The 15,833-nt window shown below is 33.9% G+C and overlaps 2 protein-coding genes and 1 long non-coding RNA gene across 3 annotated transcripts; 2 read left to right on the top strand and 1 right to left on the bottom strand.

The window, feature by feature from the left end:
* Window positions 1–1,497: 1,497 nt before the first annotated feature.
* Window positions 1,498–2,784, top strand: LOC7474713 (uncharacterized). Its single transcript, XM_002308959.4, has 2 exons — window positions 1,498–1,870; window positions 2,351–2,784. The coding sequence occupies exons 1-2, from the start codon at window positions 1,681–1,683 to the stop codon at window positions 2,470–2,472; spliced, it is 312 nt and encodes a 103-aa protein (XP_002308995.3). The 5' UTR covers window positions 1,498–1,680; the 3' UTR covers window positions 2,473–2,784.
* Window positions 2,785–6,600: 3,816 nt separating this feature from the next.
* On the top strand, window positions 6,601–7,952 carry LOC7474712 (uncharacterized). Its single transcript, XR_002982278.2, has 3 exons — window positions 6,601–7,011; window positions 7,098–7,298; window positions 7,597–7,952. It is a non-coding gene; the product is annotated as an uncharacterized LOC7474712 (long non-coding RNA).
* A 3,166-nt stretch (window positions 7,953–11,118) lies between these two features.
* LOC7485486 (uncharacterized) lies at window positions 11,119–12,467 on the bottom strand. The gene is made up of 2 exons (XM_024602807.2): window positions 11,860–12,467; window positions 11,119–11,500 (listed from the first exon to the last, which is right to left on the bottom strand). The coding sequence occupies exons 1-2, from the start codon at window positions 12,049–12,051 to the stop codon at window positions 11,342–11,344; spliced, it is 351 nt and encodes a 116-aa protein (XP_024458575.2). The 5' UTR covers window positions 12,052–12,467; the 3' UTR covers window positions 11,119–11,341.
* Between the last annotated feature and the right edge of the window lie 3,366 nt (window positions 12,468–15,833).

The raw sequence follows: 15,833 nt of genomic DNA, 5'->3' as shown, positions 1-15,833 counted from the left end.
ATCTGAGCAGGGCAGGCAAGGCAAACCTTTAAAAAAGCCCAGACATGTGGATTGTTCCATGCTCGCACACCTAGGCTTTTCTAGAGACCAAAGAGCTCTAGGTCATTCAAGCTTGAGAAACTAAGCCTTTTTTTTCTCTTTTTTTTCTGCATTTTTATCCATTACAATTTGATATTTTTTAAGAAAAATTTCTTGTTTTTTTTTTTTAGTTTCATCACTTAAGATTTGGTTGATTATTAATTGTGCAATGAAATTTGCTTGATTTGATTTTTTTTCTTAATCGCCTTGATATTTGATTGGTTCTTAATTTTACAGGTGTATATTTTAGATTTAAAAAATTAAAAAAAATCATTGAACCCTAATTGAATATATGATTCAGGTCACGATTTTGACTGGTTAACTTCGGCTGGGTATGGGTCAAGCTTTATAATTGTTTTTGCATAAATAATTTTTAATTTATTTAATTAGATATATGCATTAAATTTTTGAATCTCACTTATAACTTTTTTATATACAAAAACACATAGTAAATGTCTACATATTCTTTTTTTTAAGTAAAAAAAAAATATTTAACCCCCCCCCCTCTCTCTCTACACATACACACTCCTTTCACTTTCTTTCCCTTTCTATTTGATAATGATGTATAACAATAATAAGAATAAGGAAATGACCTACAAATAATTTTTTTTATACAAATTGATGAAAATATAAGTGTAATAAATATGTTGAAATATCAGTCCAGATTTTTTTGAAACTTTTTGTCTTTTAGTTCTAGAAACATGTTGGAGGTTGCACTTGAATATTAAGCTAAGTAATCTCTAAAATTCTTGGGAAGGTTTTGTTTAAATATTTTTTTTTTCCGGGCCAGCTTGCATGTACTTCGATTAATTCCACGGGCCCTAAAGTTAATGACCATATAAGTCTCCAGTGACCATCATATAAGCAACCACATGACTTCAAAATGTCATGCGCTATTTAAATGTGACATTTTTTTTTTCCAAGACGTTTAAACGTGCAAGTGCTTTTTTCCAAGACGTTTGACATTTTTTTTTTAATTTTATTCCTCCAACAAAACCAAACTAACTCTTATTCACATTGTTCTAACGCAAAAACCAAGATAAAAGTTCCAAAAAGCCCTTGGATGGAAGCCTATAAACTTTTGGACATAAGTGCATGAAAGTAATTATATTATATTTATATATTAAAAATGAATTTACGAAGAAACCCTTCCATGATAGCCTAAATAATTTTGGCCACAAGGGTTTGACAATAATTATATTGTGCAGCCAAATACAAAATAATCAAAATATGTTTATTTTTTTTTGTTTGAAATGCCTAATCTGACAAATAAAAACCAACAATGAAAACTAAATCTCTATGAAAAGATAATTACACCCCTCAATCCAAGGCTACTTTTTTTTTTTATATATGTGGAGGCAAAATAGTTACTTTATTATAGAAATCCAAAATACACACACACACACGTGGCGTCCCTTGGGGAGAATTTACTTGCATAAGATGAGAACAGAAAAGTTCTCTTCCCTATCTTTTACCTTCGAAAAGTCTCCATCTTTTCGACTTATAAACCCCAAGAAAAACCAAACCAAATCAAACAAACCAGCCTTGAAAACGAAAACCCAAATCACAATATCGACCTGAACAACATAAGAATCATCGAAGATGGCGTATGTGGATCATGCATTCTCAATAACTGATGAAGATTTAATGGTGGAGACATCGTATGCAGTCAATAATAAGCCTCCTATTAAAGAGATTGCTCTTGCTATTTCTCTTCTTGTTTTTGGTGTCGCTGGTATTGTTTTGGGCATTTTCATGACTTACAACAGTGTTGGTGGTGATAGAGCTCATGGTAATTTCAATTTCTTTCTTTTGTTTTTTTATAGTTTTTGCCTCTCTTTTTTTTTCCTTTTCTGTTTTTAGATGTTTGAAGTTAAAGTTTTGTGCTTTTTTATTGGAGTAAGTTAGAATTGAATGCAAAATTAAAATTCCATTTTGATTTTTACCTCAATTTATAAGATTCCTGATTTCTGGTTTTTTTAAGGGGGTTTTGTGATTTTTATTTATTTAGCTGAAGGGGTAAATGCAAAATTAAAAAAACCCTGTTAATTTTTAGCAGAATTAAAAGATCCCTGATTTAGCTATTCAGTTTTTAAAATAGGTTCTTTGAAGATATTAAATCTTGGGGTTTGTTGTTTGATTTTGATAGTTTTAAAAACAAAAGAAAGAAAAGATGGGTTTTTTAATGGCTGTAATGTGTTAAAGTTTATTTTTCTTAAAAAAATAATGTGACCGAGATGCGATTTGAATTGAATTTTCGTGATCGAATCAGGGCTTTTCTTTGCAATATTGGGAGTGGTGCTGTTTATACCAGGGTTTTATTATACAAGGATTGCATATTTTGCATATAAAGGATACACGGGCTTCTCTTTCTCCAACATACCGCCTGTTTAATTGATGATAAGCAAGATCAAAAAGTTGGAATCTTGTCCTCCACGCTTGTACATATCTTTCTCGAGTTGTGCTTCTTCTTTGATGTGCCTTCTCATGTTTTCTTTTTTAATAATTATGTGTATTAGGTGGTAGTTTTCTAAACAATTGATTTGTTATTTGATGTAACGGGTTGTTTTTTCACGTCTATTAAGGATGTAATATAGTGATCACAATCTTTAGTTTCCATGTATTTCATGAGGCTTGAATCTTATTAAGCCTTGTACACCAAATTGGCAAATACGTATTATCTAATAGTTTTGGCTTGAGCGATCATTCTCTTGTTTTTCATGATGCTCAGATCTCATTTAGCATGGACTTATTTACGTCTCCGCAATTTGTTAACATGGTACCTTTTTTGTTTGAGATATGACGTTGGATGAAAGTTTTATTATGAAGGTTATATAGTCTCGGAGGATGGTGCATAATGAAATCAGTGTTACATTTAGAAAATTTATGGTAGAAAACCCAGTGTTTTACTTGACGTTGTGAATCTTTTTTCTTAAGATGTCTTGGTTTTTGCCTTGTGTCAGTTTTTAGTATTTAAATGCAAGGGGGGTCCTCAATGTCGTAATGGAAGCTTTCTATATTTCTTATGTTTGAAAGAGGAGAGGAACATCGAAAGCACAAAGTAATGATGCAGACTAGCTGTTTGTCGGTGTTTAAACGTGGGAGTCTCATCTAGAAAAGTTCTATGTTTTGCTAGTATTAGGCTAAGCAAATCATATCTGTGTATGATATCCATTTCGTAACTTACTAGGACTTGGTGGCATAACTTGGTTGTCTTTCAAATCTTGATAGAATTGGGAAGGTCTAGGTGGGATTTCTTCAGATTCCGCAAAGCTGTAATCGTACTATCAATGTCTCACTTCATTTTCGTCTACAGGTGGAACTTGTAAGGTCCAAAAATCAAGTTTGGAGTTGTTGTGACTCTTTATTCTGTAATAGGTTTTGAGTTCTGGTGGCACTCTAGTGTTTTATCCTTAAACCTGTAAACGGTTGGGTGTTATTTGAGATTCCCAGGAATGACATGGTCCTCTATTTCATGTTATTCTGTTACTTTTTCTAACTGGGAATGCTTGTATCCTAAGTTATGCTCCTCGGATGGTAAATGATGGTCAAATCTCCACAACCGCAGGTGGGTATTATTCCATTACAGCTGCTGCAATCAATGCTTATACTGGTTGTTTCGTTAATGAGAAATATTTTTCGCCTCTTTCCTTTAACTTGCACTGGTTTCGGCAAGCATTTGAAAACTACTCTAGCAGCGGGCAGGATTTTAACCTGCCTAACCACAATGTACATCAAAGTGTTGGTTGGTGGCATTTGCACCATGACAAGTATTGCTACTTACGCTGTGTTTTTCTGTGACCATAAAATTTGGCGATGATAGCATGCAGGTAGTTCCCCAATTATCATTTGCGGGGCTGCCCGAAAGCCATGGTAGTATGGATTTACTTTGGTTGTGACTTGACTCGGAAAATATTTAGAAGCTTACGAAAAACATTGATTTTACCTTCAACGCAAAAGGGCAAAGCGCAATTCGTTGTGTCATCAATGATGTTCATGAACTTGACATGTACACCAATTGATGCTCATTGCAGCAGTCCCCCACATGCTTTGCAGAAGACACTTGACTTCGTAATTATTATAAAACGCATGCCTAAATCACTGTAAAAGGCGTAACTATAACCCCTCTCACAATTTACTTCGGATGGTTAAAGTAATTTTTTATTTGCTGTTTTGGTAATCAAACTTTTTTTTCCTCATCGTATGAATTTCTTTATGGCTAAATTGATGATCAATTACTTTTGTTATGTTATGAAAAGACAAGATTGAAAGATAGAGGGTCAAAGGCTAGAGAAAATAGGTGGCAATTTAAAAGATCACATGAAAAGTTTAGTTTAGTCCTTAATATTTTTAATTTCTAGATTTTCTATCCTAAAAAACTTGGTTGATGTTGATTTTGACAAAAAGAAAATCAATATTTATGTTTTTATTTGAGGAGATGGATTCTAGTACGGTATTGTCTATCTTGCCAAAGATGATAGATATAGGCTCTCGGAAAGATTTTATTAGTTTTAGGGTGGTTTTTGAACATTTATTTGCTAACTTGGGCTCGTGGAAGGGTTTATTTAGGATGCGACAGTACTAATGCTACCAACTGCATCGTTAGCTACTTGACTAGCTTCTTCATACATCACCTATATGGTTTTACATCATCACTGGTTTACCCAAAACATATCCATTGTTTGTGAGATTACAAAAGATATGGGACAAGACCTACCTCTGCATCAGCACTGATAGTGTATTTGGTATTCCGGTATATGTTGTGTTGGTTGTGATTTGAAAAAAGTTGTTTTATAAAAAATATTTTTAGTTGAGGTTGGATTGAAAAAATAGGTGTTTGGTTAAAAATATGGTTGAAATTAAGGTTGAACAAAAAATAATTTAATATGTTTGGTTAAAAATGCTTTTGAAATTGTGATTATAAAATAATTTTAAATATATATATATTAATATTAATATTAATATTAATATTGATGATTTTTAATTTAAATATTGTAGATTTAACTATTGCTATTATATCATGAAATAAATAATACTTTATATAAAATATTTTTTATTATTCCATTAAACCATCTACAATTCCATTATGTACAAAATTCACCCGACAAAAACTACAGTTTTCATAATTTTTTGAGCGTCCAATAAAATATTATTAGAAATAAAATTGATTTGATATTAAAATGCGAGTGAATTTAATTCACTCTAAACTAGTTTTTTTTAAAAAAATATTACTAAAAATAAACATAAAAGAAAAAAAAAAGCAAGTGAAGTGCACTGTTCATTGTTTTGAGTGAACAGTGCAAGTGAATTGCACTGTTCATTGAGACACAATTTGAAAAAAACTTCACTGGTTACAATGCAGATACAGGTAAAGCAGCTTGGAGCTGCTTTCAATGGAACACAGACGCGTCCACAAAATTTGATAGGTCCCATTAACAGTAAATAATGGTTTATCATTTATTAAACAGCTGATATCTGCAGTGACAATAAAACATGGAAGCTACCACGCAGCCAAAAGCTTTCTGAATCCCTGCGCAAACTTTACCAGAATACACCCTTGGATTGAAAACAAGGGAGATATAGCAATAATTATCAAGGATAACATCCAATTTGCTGCAAATGCTTCTATCAAGGCTGTCACGATTGATGATATATTCTCAATGATCTCCAACAAGACTCCTAACTGTTGAAGCATCGGTTGATAACCTTGCACCAACCGCACCACTGCAAATGCAAAAGCATTCACCTTTTGAGTATTAACATTGTTTCTTAATTTAAAAATAAAAATAAAAATATTTCAAAGTTGTAAAATGAAAGTAGAGCCTGGGAATTTCTTGAACGCACCTCGAATTTGCAAGATCATCAAACCAGCTAATTTCTTGGCATGCAACTTTTTCAAATATTGTCATCGAACGAATTCGTTCAATCAACTTAGCCCCGGCAATCCCAAAAAGGTAACTTCTCAATGAAAGGGCTACAAAGGTAATCAAACCGATTCCCACACACACGATTGCCCAGAACTTGGAATCTTTTCGCATCTCCTCTGGAGGTTCTTGGTACATAGTAATGGCTTTCGATAGTAAAAGGCCAAGAATAGGGGTAACCATACCTAGTATAACTGAAGCAACGCTTCGAAACAACAAAATTGGCAGCTCGGGCTTGTTGACGTATACAAGCCGTGTAATAGAAACTAGTTTAGGCTTCTCATCGTGTTCATCATCATGGACGCTAAGTGTTAAGGAGCGTTGGCTTCCTGTTGAAACTCCGGTAATGGATCTTCGAAAAAGCTAATATACTGTTAGAAAAAGCTAATTATGTTTAATTTTATATAATTTTATTGTAGAAAAACTACCTTTTTTTTTTCCATTAATGTTTCCACATTATTTCTTTTTTTTTCTTTTTTTCTATTTCTGAAAAATAAATAAATTAAAAGAATGAAATGGACGGAAACGATTATGTTACAAATAAATTTAAAATTTAGGCAGTAAATAATTAGTTATTGATATTAATTTATAATTTACTCCCTTTCATTCTTAAGACTTCTCTCTTCACTAGTTCTTACACCTCCAAGCTCGAAACCACCAAACACGCAACAAACAGAGAACTAATAAGAGAAGTTGCTTCTGTAGCAACTGAAAGATGAAAATGGAGCAGCACCAAGAAAACAGCAAGAAGAGAGCCCGCAAAAGAAAAACGAGAAAACCAATAACCGCTTCCGCTTCCGCTTCTCTCCCTTAACAGCACTACCACCATATTCCCTCTCTTACTAGCTGCAACAACGCAACCCTCCAACACTCAAAACAACACACCCAGTAATAATTTCGAAATCTTAATCAATAAACTCTTAACCAAATCACACCACTCTCTCCTTTCAAACAACCTAACATTTCCCATTTCAGTCCTCTCTTTGTTTCCTATCCTCATGAACTCCAAGTAATTATTTCCTCTCTCCTTTTAATTTGGCGCATTTTATCGAGCAGTTGGTGGGCGTTGCTGATTCTTGGAAATAATTGTTTCAGGTGTGCAGCAATTGCGTGTCGAAGTGCGGATATTGTTGGGTTGGCTTAGCTGGTGTCAATGGAAATGAATGAACTGGTTGCTTTGGATGTGGGGACAGTGAAAGGTTTGATCTTGATGTTAGTGATTAGAAAAAGGAAACTTTCAGTGGCTGCTTGTGATGCCCTTTTGGATTTGTCCACTACTTTGATTGGAAGACAAAGGTTATTGAAGTTCTCAGCTTTAGAAAGGCTTGTGTGATTATTTTTAACTATGGTCTTCATTCTTTTCAAAGGGTTTGGTTTCATATGAAATTTGGTTTTCTTGATTGATTTAAAGTATCCCAATTTCCATTTATGATGGAAAGAAAATGGTATATCTATTAATTTGCTTAAAAGGTTTTATATTTCTAAAAAAAAGGGCTTCGGACTTTATTGTTTTTGTGATTTTAAGTAGTGCTGAAAATGTAAATGTTTCCATTTGTATATTGACTTAACATCCATTAGTTTTGGATTTCTTCAGGTTCCTGCATCTTCGATATTGGTTTCTTTATATAATGAAGATGGGAGTAGTATTGCCTGTGCCAGGATAGCTTTTAAAGAAGATGGACATTCAGTGTCACTTCTTCACACTTCTATTACTTTAATTAATGCTTGCAACATTGAGCAATTGGAAAGATCCCATCGAAGCTGTCTGAAAAATTCTTGGATTCTATGAAAAGTTTGTGGGAAAAAGTGCACAATCAGATGTTACTTGGCAATGCTTGGATGTCCTTTCAAGAGAGGGATTTAAATTTGAGCAATGTTACAGTTAACAATCTGGCAGAAAGTATTTTTAGCTTTTCTATTAATACCAGTGAATTTGTGATTCCTTTGCCATCTGTGTTAGTTGAAAGAAAGATCTTTGATTGAAGTGAGCTAAGTTTTGAAAATTTCATGTTACATCACTGGGAACCTCTCCTTCTCATGTAAGAAGGCTTTCAGGGTCCTTAATTGAGGAAGATGACATTTTTAGTTCAGTTGCACAATCTCTAAACTGAAAGAAGCATCTCCTACCTTTGTTTCATCCGTGCTTCAAAGTTTTGTTTCATGTGTACCTATTGCTTCAGATGAACTGAACATCTTAAGTTTCCTGGAGGAGGTGAGAAGTGAATTGGGTTGTCCTATAATCAACCAGCAGGACATATGAGTACTAAGAACAGAGCACCCTTCAAAGAAAGAGGTGCATTTCTTTCAAAAGAAATTTGATCCATCCTGCTTTAGGAAACATGCTTTCAATGCTATGGATATTATGAAATGTGAAGAAGCATTTAAAGAGGGCTATACAATAGCTCTGAGTTTTGGCTTACAAGTATTGCAGCTCTTGCAAATGCTTACAAGTATATACTTGACACCACCTAATTCTCAGGGATGGGATCGTCACTGTGATGACCACTGTGTGTTTGTATGCCAACTCTTTGGAACCAAGCAATGGACAATCTATTAACAACCAAATTTGCAGTTACCTCGCTTGTATGATCCTCTTGATAGAGAACAATGTTTTGTGGAAGAAAATTCTTTGGCTGGATATAGAAAGTTCCTGTTGAGGGAAGGTGACATTTTGTATATTCCAAGAGGCTTTCCTCACGAGGCATGTACACATGACGGTGGGTCTAGTGATTTAGCCAGATTTTCCTTACGTCACATTTGGTATTGAGGTGGAACCTCCTTTTGAGCAAGTAAAAGTTCATCCTTTACTTTTCTCTGCAACAGATTTGTTTGGTCTTACATGTTGAAAAATTATGTTTGCTTAGCAAATTTGTTTTTCGTCTCTAATCTCTAATTTGGTTGATTTATGAAATTAATGGGGTGGGGTTTATTACGCATGCACTTGCTCACAGCAGGATGGCATTAATCCCTTGCACCTCTCCCCTAGAAGACAGATACACGTATGACCAGTCAATGAACTACTGATTTTATCGGTTGATAATATCCAAGTGTATCCTCACCTACATGTCCCCCGGCAGTTACCTTTGACTGACAATATCTGCCAAGGGCCATTGATCCGTTGGAGCTAGCTAATATCCGTTTCCTCAAACAGAATAATTAATTACTTTGTAGGGGCATTCAATGTATGGGTTGGATTCTAGGTTAACTTCTGTGATGGCCCGTGAATGGCCAATGCACTCAAGAAATATGGCTTCATTAGGAGTTATCATGAATCCTGTTGGTTTTGGGAGAAGGGAGTACTAGTTGTTTAAGGATAAGGAGTCTATTGAAGTGCACTATATTTGCAGTGATACGGAAATCTTTGGGTAGCTGAATTTAAAGAACCAGTCCTTATCAAGGCAGTTATTTGCAATATGATTGTTTTTTCACCTTTTATTCTCTTTTAAGGTCTATTGCTTCAGAGGTATTTAGGAGGTTTATTTTTCTCAGGTTAGGAGGCCCTTTTGCTTTGATTTTCTAGTTATTGTCTTCTAAGGAAAATACCTTGCAATCTTAGTCACTTTTTTCTCCAATAAATTCTTTGAATTAATAATCACCAAAAAAGTTTCCTTTTTGTGTTTGCGGTAGTTGATGTACCTAAGATTTTATCAATGCCATTTCTCATCATATGGATCTCTTTAGTCTAGATTGAAAAGTTTTTTGACTGATTCAATTGATGTTGTTCACAAAGCTGGAAACTCAGCAGCCCATGTGGACTGGCCCATGCTATTGACAAAATTATTTAATGAAGACATTTTGTCTCTGAGACAGAGACATAGTTTTGGGCTAATGTCTCTGGAAAAGCTAACTCATGGACATGTCTTTAAAATATATATAAGGCGCACAGTAAGGCTTGTGCCAAAGGATTATCTAAATGATAATGTTTGAAACTGATGTACAAGAAGAACATTTTGAATGACTAAATTGTGTCAAAACTATATATGTGGTTAAAATTTCTTATTAATGTTTAGATTGTGTTATATTTTTTACTGCTCAAAGAAAAACTGAAACGAGGACAGATAAAATCTGGTGGTCTTTTATGCGGTAATATTCCTGCCTGATGCTGTTCACTAATGAAATGTTTATGGCATGCCAAACTCATCAAAATCTAGGATGAATATTCTATTTGGCGTTGCTTCAGTGCAGTTTAGATGAATTGAATCATGGAATTTCAAGCTCTTGCGTAGTTTTTATATTATGAATGTTCTAATTGACTAAATTTTATGTTCCATGTTTCCAAAATGGCATGAAAGGACATGATTATGGAATCTTATCAAAATTGGAATCTTTGATGAAATTAAGATTTATGGCTATCTTGAAGACCATTTCTCATGTGTCCTTTGCTGTATTTCACTTAATCGCAGGTGGGAGGGCTTTGCACATGTAGCACTCCATTGCTGGTATCAGACCCAAAAACAGCTGCATCGTGCTTCAGTTGAGCCATTGTCTGGAATTCTGGATCTGATGCCTGTGACTCTGTTGCATGTAATGATTGAATTAATTGGGGCTTCTGATTCTACCTTGCGGGAAGCTTCCTTAGTTGGTGCTCATTTTTGCCTTTGGAAGCCAATTATTGGCGTAATTTGGACCAGAAAACCACATTCAACAATATTATTGATCAAATTGATAAGGCATCGAGGTTCTTGGAAGTATTCAGTAGTGTGGAAGTAGCTATTGAAACGAACAAGGTTCCTTTTCATCGGATGAGGTGGCTCAGGCTTCTCTATTAGGAGACAGAAACCATTCAAGAACATGATTGGAATTTAGCTTTCTACGAATTTCAAAATTTATTTCCTTCATGTGCTCAAGTTAAATCTAAGTTCTGTGATGAAGTGTTATTCGAGGATGTGATTGATAGCTACAAACTACTACTCGAGAAGTACAAGAAAGCCATATATGAATGGAATGCGCGCGCTACTTTGTAATGTATCTCTTTCCTCCAAATTAGATTTAGATTATCATGTTTTTTTCCCAAAAGTGTTCTGCCCTATCAGATTCGGAGGGCAGCCCATACCAGGAATTGGTTTATTGCATTTGTTAAAACAAATCACAGGTATAATTTGATCAGTAAAGCCTGTTGACAAAGTAATATCTGTCACTTTTATAGTCTGTTTATATGCTACAAGTACAATTTGATTAGTGAAACCTTGAGAAAACACAAATACCGCTCATATACTGCCAGCAGAAACATATATTCATCCTAATTGTATTGGTGTAATTAATACATCGTTAACTAGTTGATTAAAAATGAAGTACATGTATGCAGCATTTCTTCATCTGAGATCTTAAAGAAAGATATTTTAGGGTTTGGGATGCTTTGGAGTTGGAGTTGGATGAGTTGTCACGCCATGGTAATCAACGTGGTAAACAAGATCATCTAAATTATCAGTGCTGCTTGGATACGCCAGTTGCCTAGAATCTTCCTTGATTGTTGCTTGCTCAGTCTTTTCATCAAGAACCTGCAATTCGCACATCCGTAATTGTTACTTGGAATATCAATTTAGAAATGGAACGGAGAAAAACAAGTGTCTAAAGCTATTGTGATTGTTCAAGATCTCCATGTAAAGTTGGACGGACAAGGTATTTCTATCACCAAACCGTTAGCTTTGTTGCTTCCAGGCACACTCAAGCTAATGATCAGAACGTGGACACTACTGTTAGGCACAACATGGTGAAGTTTGAATACCTAGAGAACATACGGACACAAGTTTGGCACATATACAGAGCTAATGATGGCAACGTGTGCAATCAGAAGAAGATTTCTGCAATGTTGTATTTCGAAACAAAAAGGGAAATTCAATCAAGCTTCAGATCCTACCTTGGTATTCTCATGCTCATCTCTGAGGGTGACCGATGACATCCTCTGTTCCCTCATGGATCTCTGTTCTCTCATGGATCTCCTTCCTGTGAGGAAAAACATGGAAGGGGAAGAAGTAGAACAGATGTTCTGGGAAAAGAAATAAAAAGCAGTTGTAAGCATCGCCAACAAGAGAAGATGCAAAAGTTTCATTATTCTTGCTGAGGACTTTTGCGCTCTCTCCAGGATGAAAGAAAGCTGTGGAAGAGCAAATAAATATACACAGAAGAGCACTGAAGGCAATGCCTAGAGATAGAGAGAGAGTCAATTATTGGTAGAGGGGCAGGGGGGACATGTTTGAGCCCATGCCTGTGATTCTGTTGCTTGTGAGATTGAAAAATACCATAGACCATGCCAGGACTAACTTTGCAGACTCTCCTCGATGCTATTATTGCCCAAATTTACACCATTTTCCCTTGTAGGATTTGACAGTGGAATCATGGTGTTTTTTTTTTTTTGAAGGCTGGTAAAGCAAGGAATTCCTTTCATGAGTGTGTTCAATGTCAAACAAAACCAAGTGTGTTTGAACCATTGATCCGTGTTTTGTCCTCACCAGTAAGGACTCGATTTGGTTATGTCATCATCCTTTTGCTGTATTTGCTATTCTCTCTCCTACACACCATCTTTACAAGGCATATCAACATGAATCATGAATTTGCTGTATTTTTCTTTCTGCCTCCAGGAAACAACTTTTGCTAATATTTGCTTGTCATTAAGATTTTAACCATTAAAAAAATAAAGGGAAAAAACAACAATTAACCTACAAAATTGATCTTACTAGTGATGGATACAAATAAAATTAATCTAAAAAACCCTTCAACCAAGCTCAAACAATCACCTAAAAAGCTAAAAAAACATTCCTTTTAAACCCGAGCTACCATGCCCTAGCCCAATTGCTACTAAAATACATGGGCTCGAGCATGATTGCCCAAGCTCATATTAGACGTGTTGTTACACCCATCCTTGCTTACTAGGCATGACACCTTGCTGGGCATGCCACACTCAGTAAGAGTTAGGGGTGCTGGTGCACTCAACATCTTTTATTGGACTCAAGGGTTATAACTGGATCCAAATATTTTGAGTATTGGGGCACGTCAGCACCCATTATTAGATCCAGGCATAACACTTGAACCCATTTAATTAGGGTGTTAGGCGTGCCAGTACCTAATTTATTGGGGGTGCTAGGTGTGCATCCTAGCACCCCTATGAGCATGCATCTCGAGCTCAATACTTGTCAAGAATTTTTCTGAGATCTTATACGGGTCATTTAATATTTTATATTACTCTAATACGTATTATTTTGAGTAGAATACAACTCAAAATATCACAAGGGTGAAATTATGCTTTAACCTCTCCTCTCCACAAAAGAATAAGACTTATGTGTTATAAATACACTATGAATCCTTCAAGCCAAAGATTGACAATCATTTCATTCTTAATATTTTCAACATATATATTTTCAGAGTCTATTTATCTAAAATATCATTGCATTTTCTCTCTCTATAAAGTTACTGACTTTACTATCAGAAAGTTCCTATATCTATCAAAGAAGATCTTTTGTAGGTCCTATTTATTTTGACTTACCAGATTCCACCTATTACTACCATAGCTACCAACCAGTTTGGCTTGCCAGATATCGCCTGCTACTATCAACTACCTGAATTTTTCATATCAAGCCACCCGATATCTAGACTAGAAATATAGATTAAATTACTTAAACTAAAAAAATTAACTAATTATTTAATACAATAATTTTATCCCTAAATATGTTAGATTTTAGAACTCTTCACGTATGGAGCAATAGATCTTTAGCCTAATGATTGTTACCTCACTGTGTGTGTTTCTGTCAGTGGTGGATCCTCTCAGAAACAGGAGGGCAGTAGCCTCCCCTAGGTTTTCAATTTTTGCCAATAATATATGCATTTAAGTCTTTGTACTTTTTAAAACTATTCAATTTAGTCCTTGTTTCTCAAAATTTCCTTGCACTTGGATACTTGATTTCCTTTCTTTCTCTTTCTTTTTAAAGCTAAAAGTCTCTCTATGTGTATATATATATAGATACATAACAAACATATTAGTTTTGAAGGAATTAAATTTAATGTCCAAAGTTGATATAAATAGAATTGTGCGGTAACAGAAGCTTGACAAAGTAATTTTAGTCATATTCTTATTTTTTTCTAAAATCTTGTTCAAGATCCGCCATTGGTTCGTGTGTTTGTGTATATAAACCAAAAATCAATCGTCTCCTTGAATATGAGAGACCTGGTCTCATTTATCACACGTTGAGTAAAGTATATATTACACCCTTTACTTTAATAAAACAAATTAAATAGTCTTTTTAGTTTTAAAAAATAAATAATTAGCCCCTATGCTTTTAAATTTATTCATGATTATTTCTTAAGTCATTTTATGTTCATTTTCAATTTGTTTTGTTCTTTATTTAAAAAATCAGAAAATATGGAAATGTTAATAAGAAGAAAAGATATTTGTTTTGTTTTTTCACTGATCTATTTTTCACAACAAGATGAAAACAAAAAACAACCACCATCAAACTTCTCTCATCAAATAAAACTGTTTGACCTCAAGCTTGACCACTTTGGTTGCTAGAATCGTGACAACCGACAACTTTCTCTCTTTTCCACCATTTCCTGATGACTTTCTCTTTTCTTTCTCAAATCCAAGGATAGAAAAATAAAAAAAATAAATTTTTTTAGACTAAAATAAAAATTATCGCGAGTTTGAGAGTAGCCATGTGTATTCTCTATGTTATACATTTTAGTCCTTTATTTTTTAATTTTTCATTTCTACCACAATTTCAAACTTAATGTCATATCATGTGTATTCTCTATGTTATACATTTTAGTCCTCTATTTTTTAATTTTTTATTTCTACCACATTTTCAAACTTAATGTTATCTAATTAGGATATAGAAAAAAAATTGAAGGAAAAAAAAAGAGTAGCCACTTCACTGTTCATATAAAAAGAAAACAGTGGAGAAAAAACCTTGGCTAGTTTAGTGTATGAATAGTGTTAATTTCATACAACCCATTAATTTCTCAACATCAACCATCCCAATTGAGGTGGGTTTTCACTTGATTTGATTCAAATATGAAGAAGGATGCATGGTTCACTTATCTCATCATCTAACTTATACCCTAACCTTATATTTTATCTATTTATTAATTTTTATTTATTTATAACCCTAGTAAAAAAAGTCTAACTATGTGTGTATTTGGTATTGCGGCAGCTGTTGTGATTGTGGTTTGAAAAAAGTTGTTTTATAAAAGTACTTTTAATTGAGGTTGGTTTGAAAAAATAGGTGTTTGGTTAAAACTGTGGTTGAAATTGAGGTTGAAAAAAAGTAGTTTAATGTGTTTGGTTAAGAATGCTTTTGAAATTGAGGTTATAAAATAATTTTAAAAATATATATATTAATATTGATGATTTTAAATTTAAATATTGTGGATTTAACTATTGCTATTACATCATGAAATAAATCATACTTTATATAAAATATTTTTTATTATTTCATGAAACCATCTACAATTCCATTACGTACGAAATACATCCGACAAGAACTACAATTTTCATAATTTTTCTAGCATGTAATAAAATTAGATAAAATATTATCAGGTATAAAATTCACTCTAAACTAATTTTTTTTTTTTAAATGTTAAAAAAATTACTATACTAAAAAAAAAAAAAAAGAGTTCACGCAGTGCTGCAAGTGAACAGTGTACTGTTCATGTTAATTGCATTGTTCATTGAACAGTGCAATTAACATCAACAGTTGAAGAAAAGCAACGAATTCCTGCTTCTCTTTAACTGTGTTTCAAACGCAGAAAACCAGTGGGACCCATGAACAGTGTATTATGTTTTTTCTTTAACCAAACGGCTGCAAGCTGCGTTTTAATTAAAACGCAGCCGCAGCCGCG

The sequence above is a fragment of the Populus trichocarpa genome, chromosome 6 (genome assembly GCF_000002775.5).
Source record: "Populus trichocarpa isolate Nisqually-1 chromosome 6, P.trichocarpa_v4.1, whole genome shotgun sequence".
NCBI lineage: Eukaryota > Viridiplantae > Streptophyta > Magnoliopsida > Malpighiales > Salicaceae > Populus > Populus trichocarpa.
The sequence above is the reverse complement of the archived record's forward strand: the minus strand, read 5'-3'. Positions and strand labels throughout refer to the sequence as shown.

Coding starts and splice junctions, on each gene's coding strand:
- LOC7474713 (XM_002308959.4), top strand. CDS start 1,681: ATGGCGTATGTGGATCATGCATTCTCAATAACTGATGAAGATTTAATG. Junction 1,871..2,350: donor TGGTGGTGATAGAGCTCATG/GTAATTTCAATT, acceptor TGATCGAATCAG/GGCTTTTCTTTGCAATATTG.
- LOC7485486 (XM_024602807.2), bottom strand. CDS start 12,051: ATGAAACTTTTGCATCTTCTCTTGTTGGCGATGCTTACAACTGCTTTT. Junction 11,501..11,859: donor ATGAGCATGAGAATACCAAG/GTAGGATCTGAA, acceptor TGCGAATTGCAG/GTTCTTGATGAAAAGACTGA.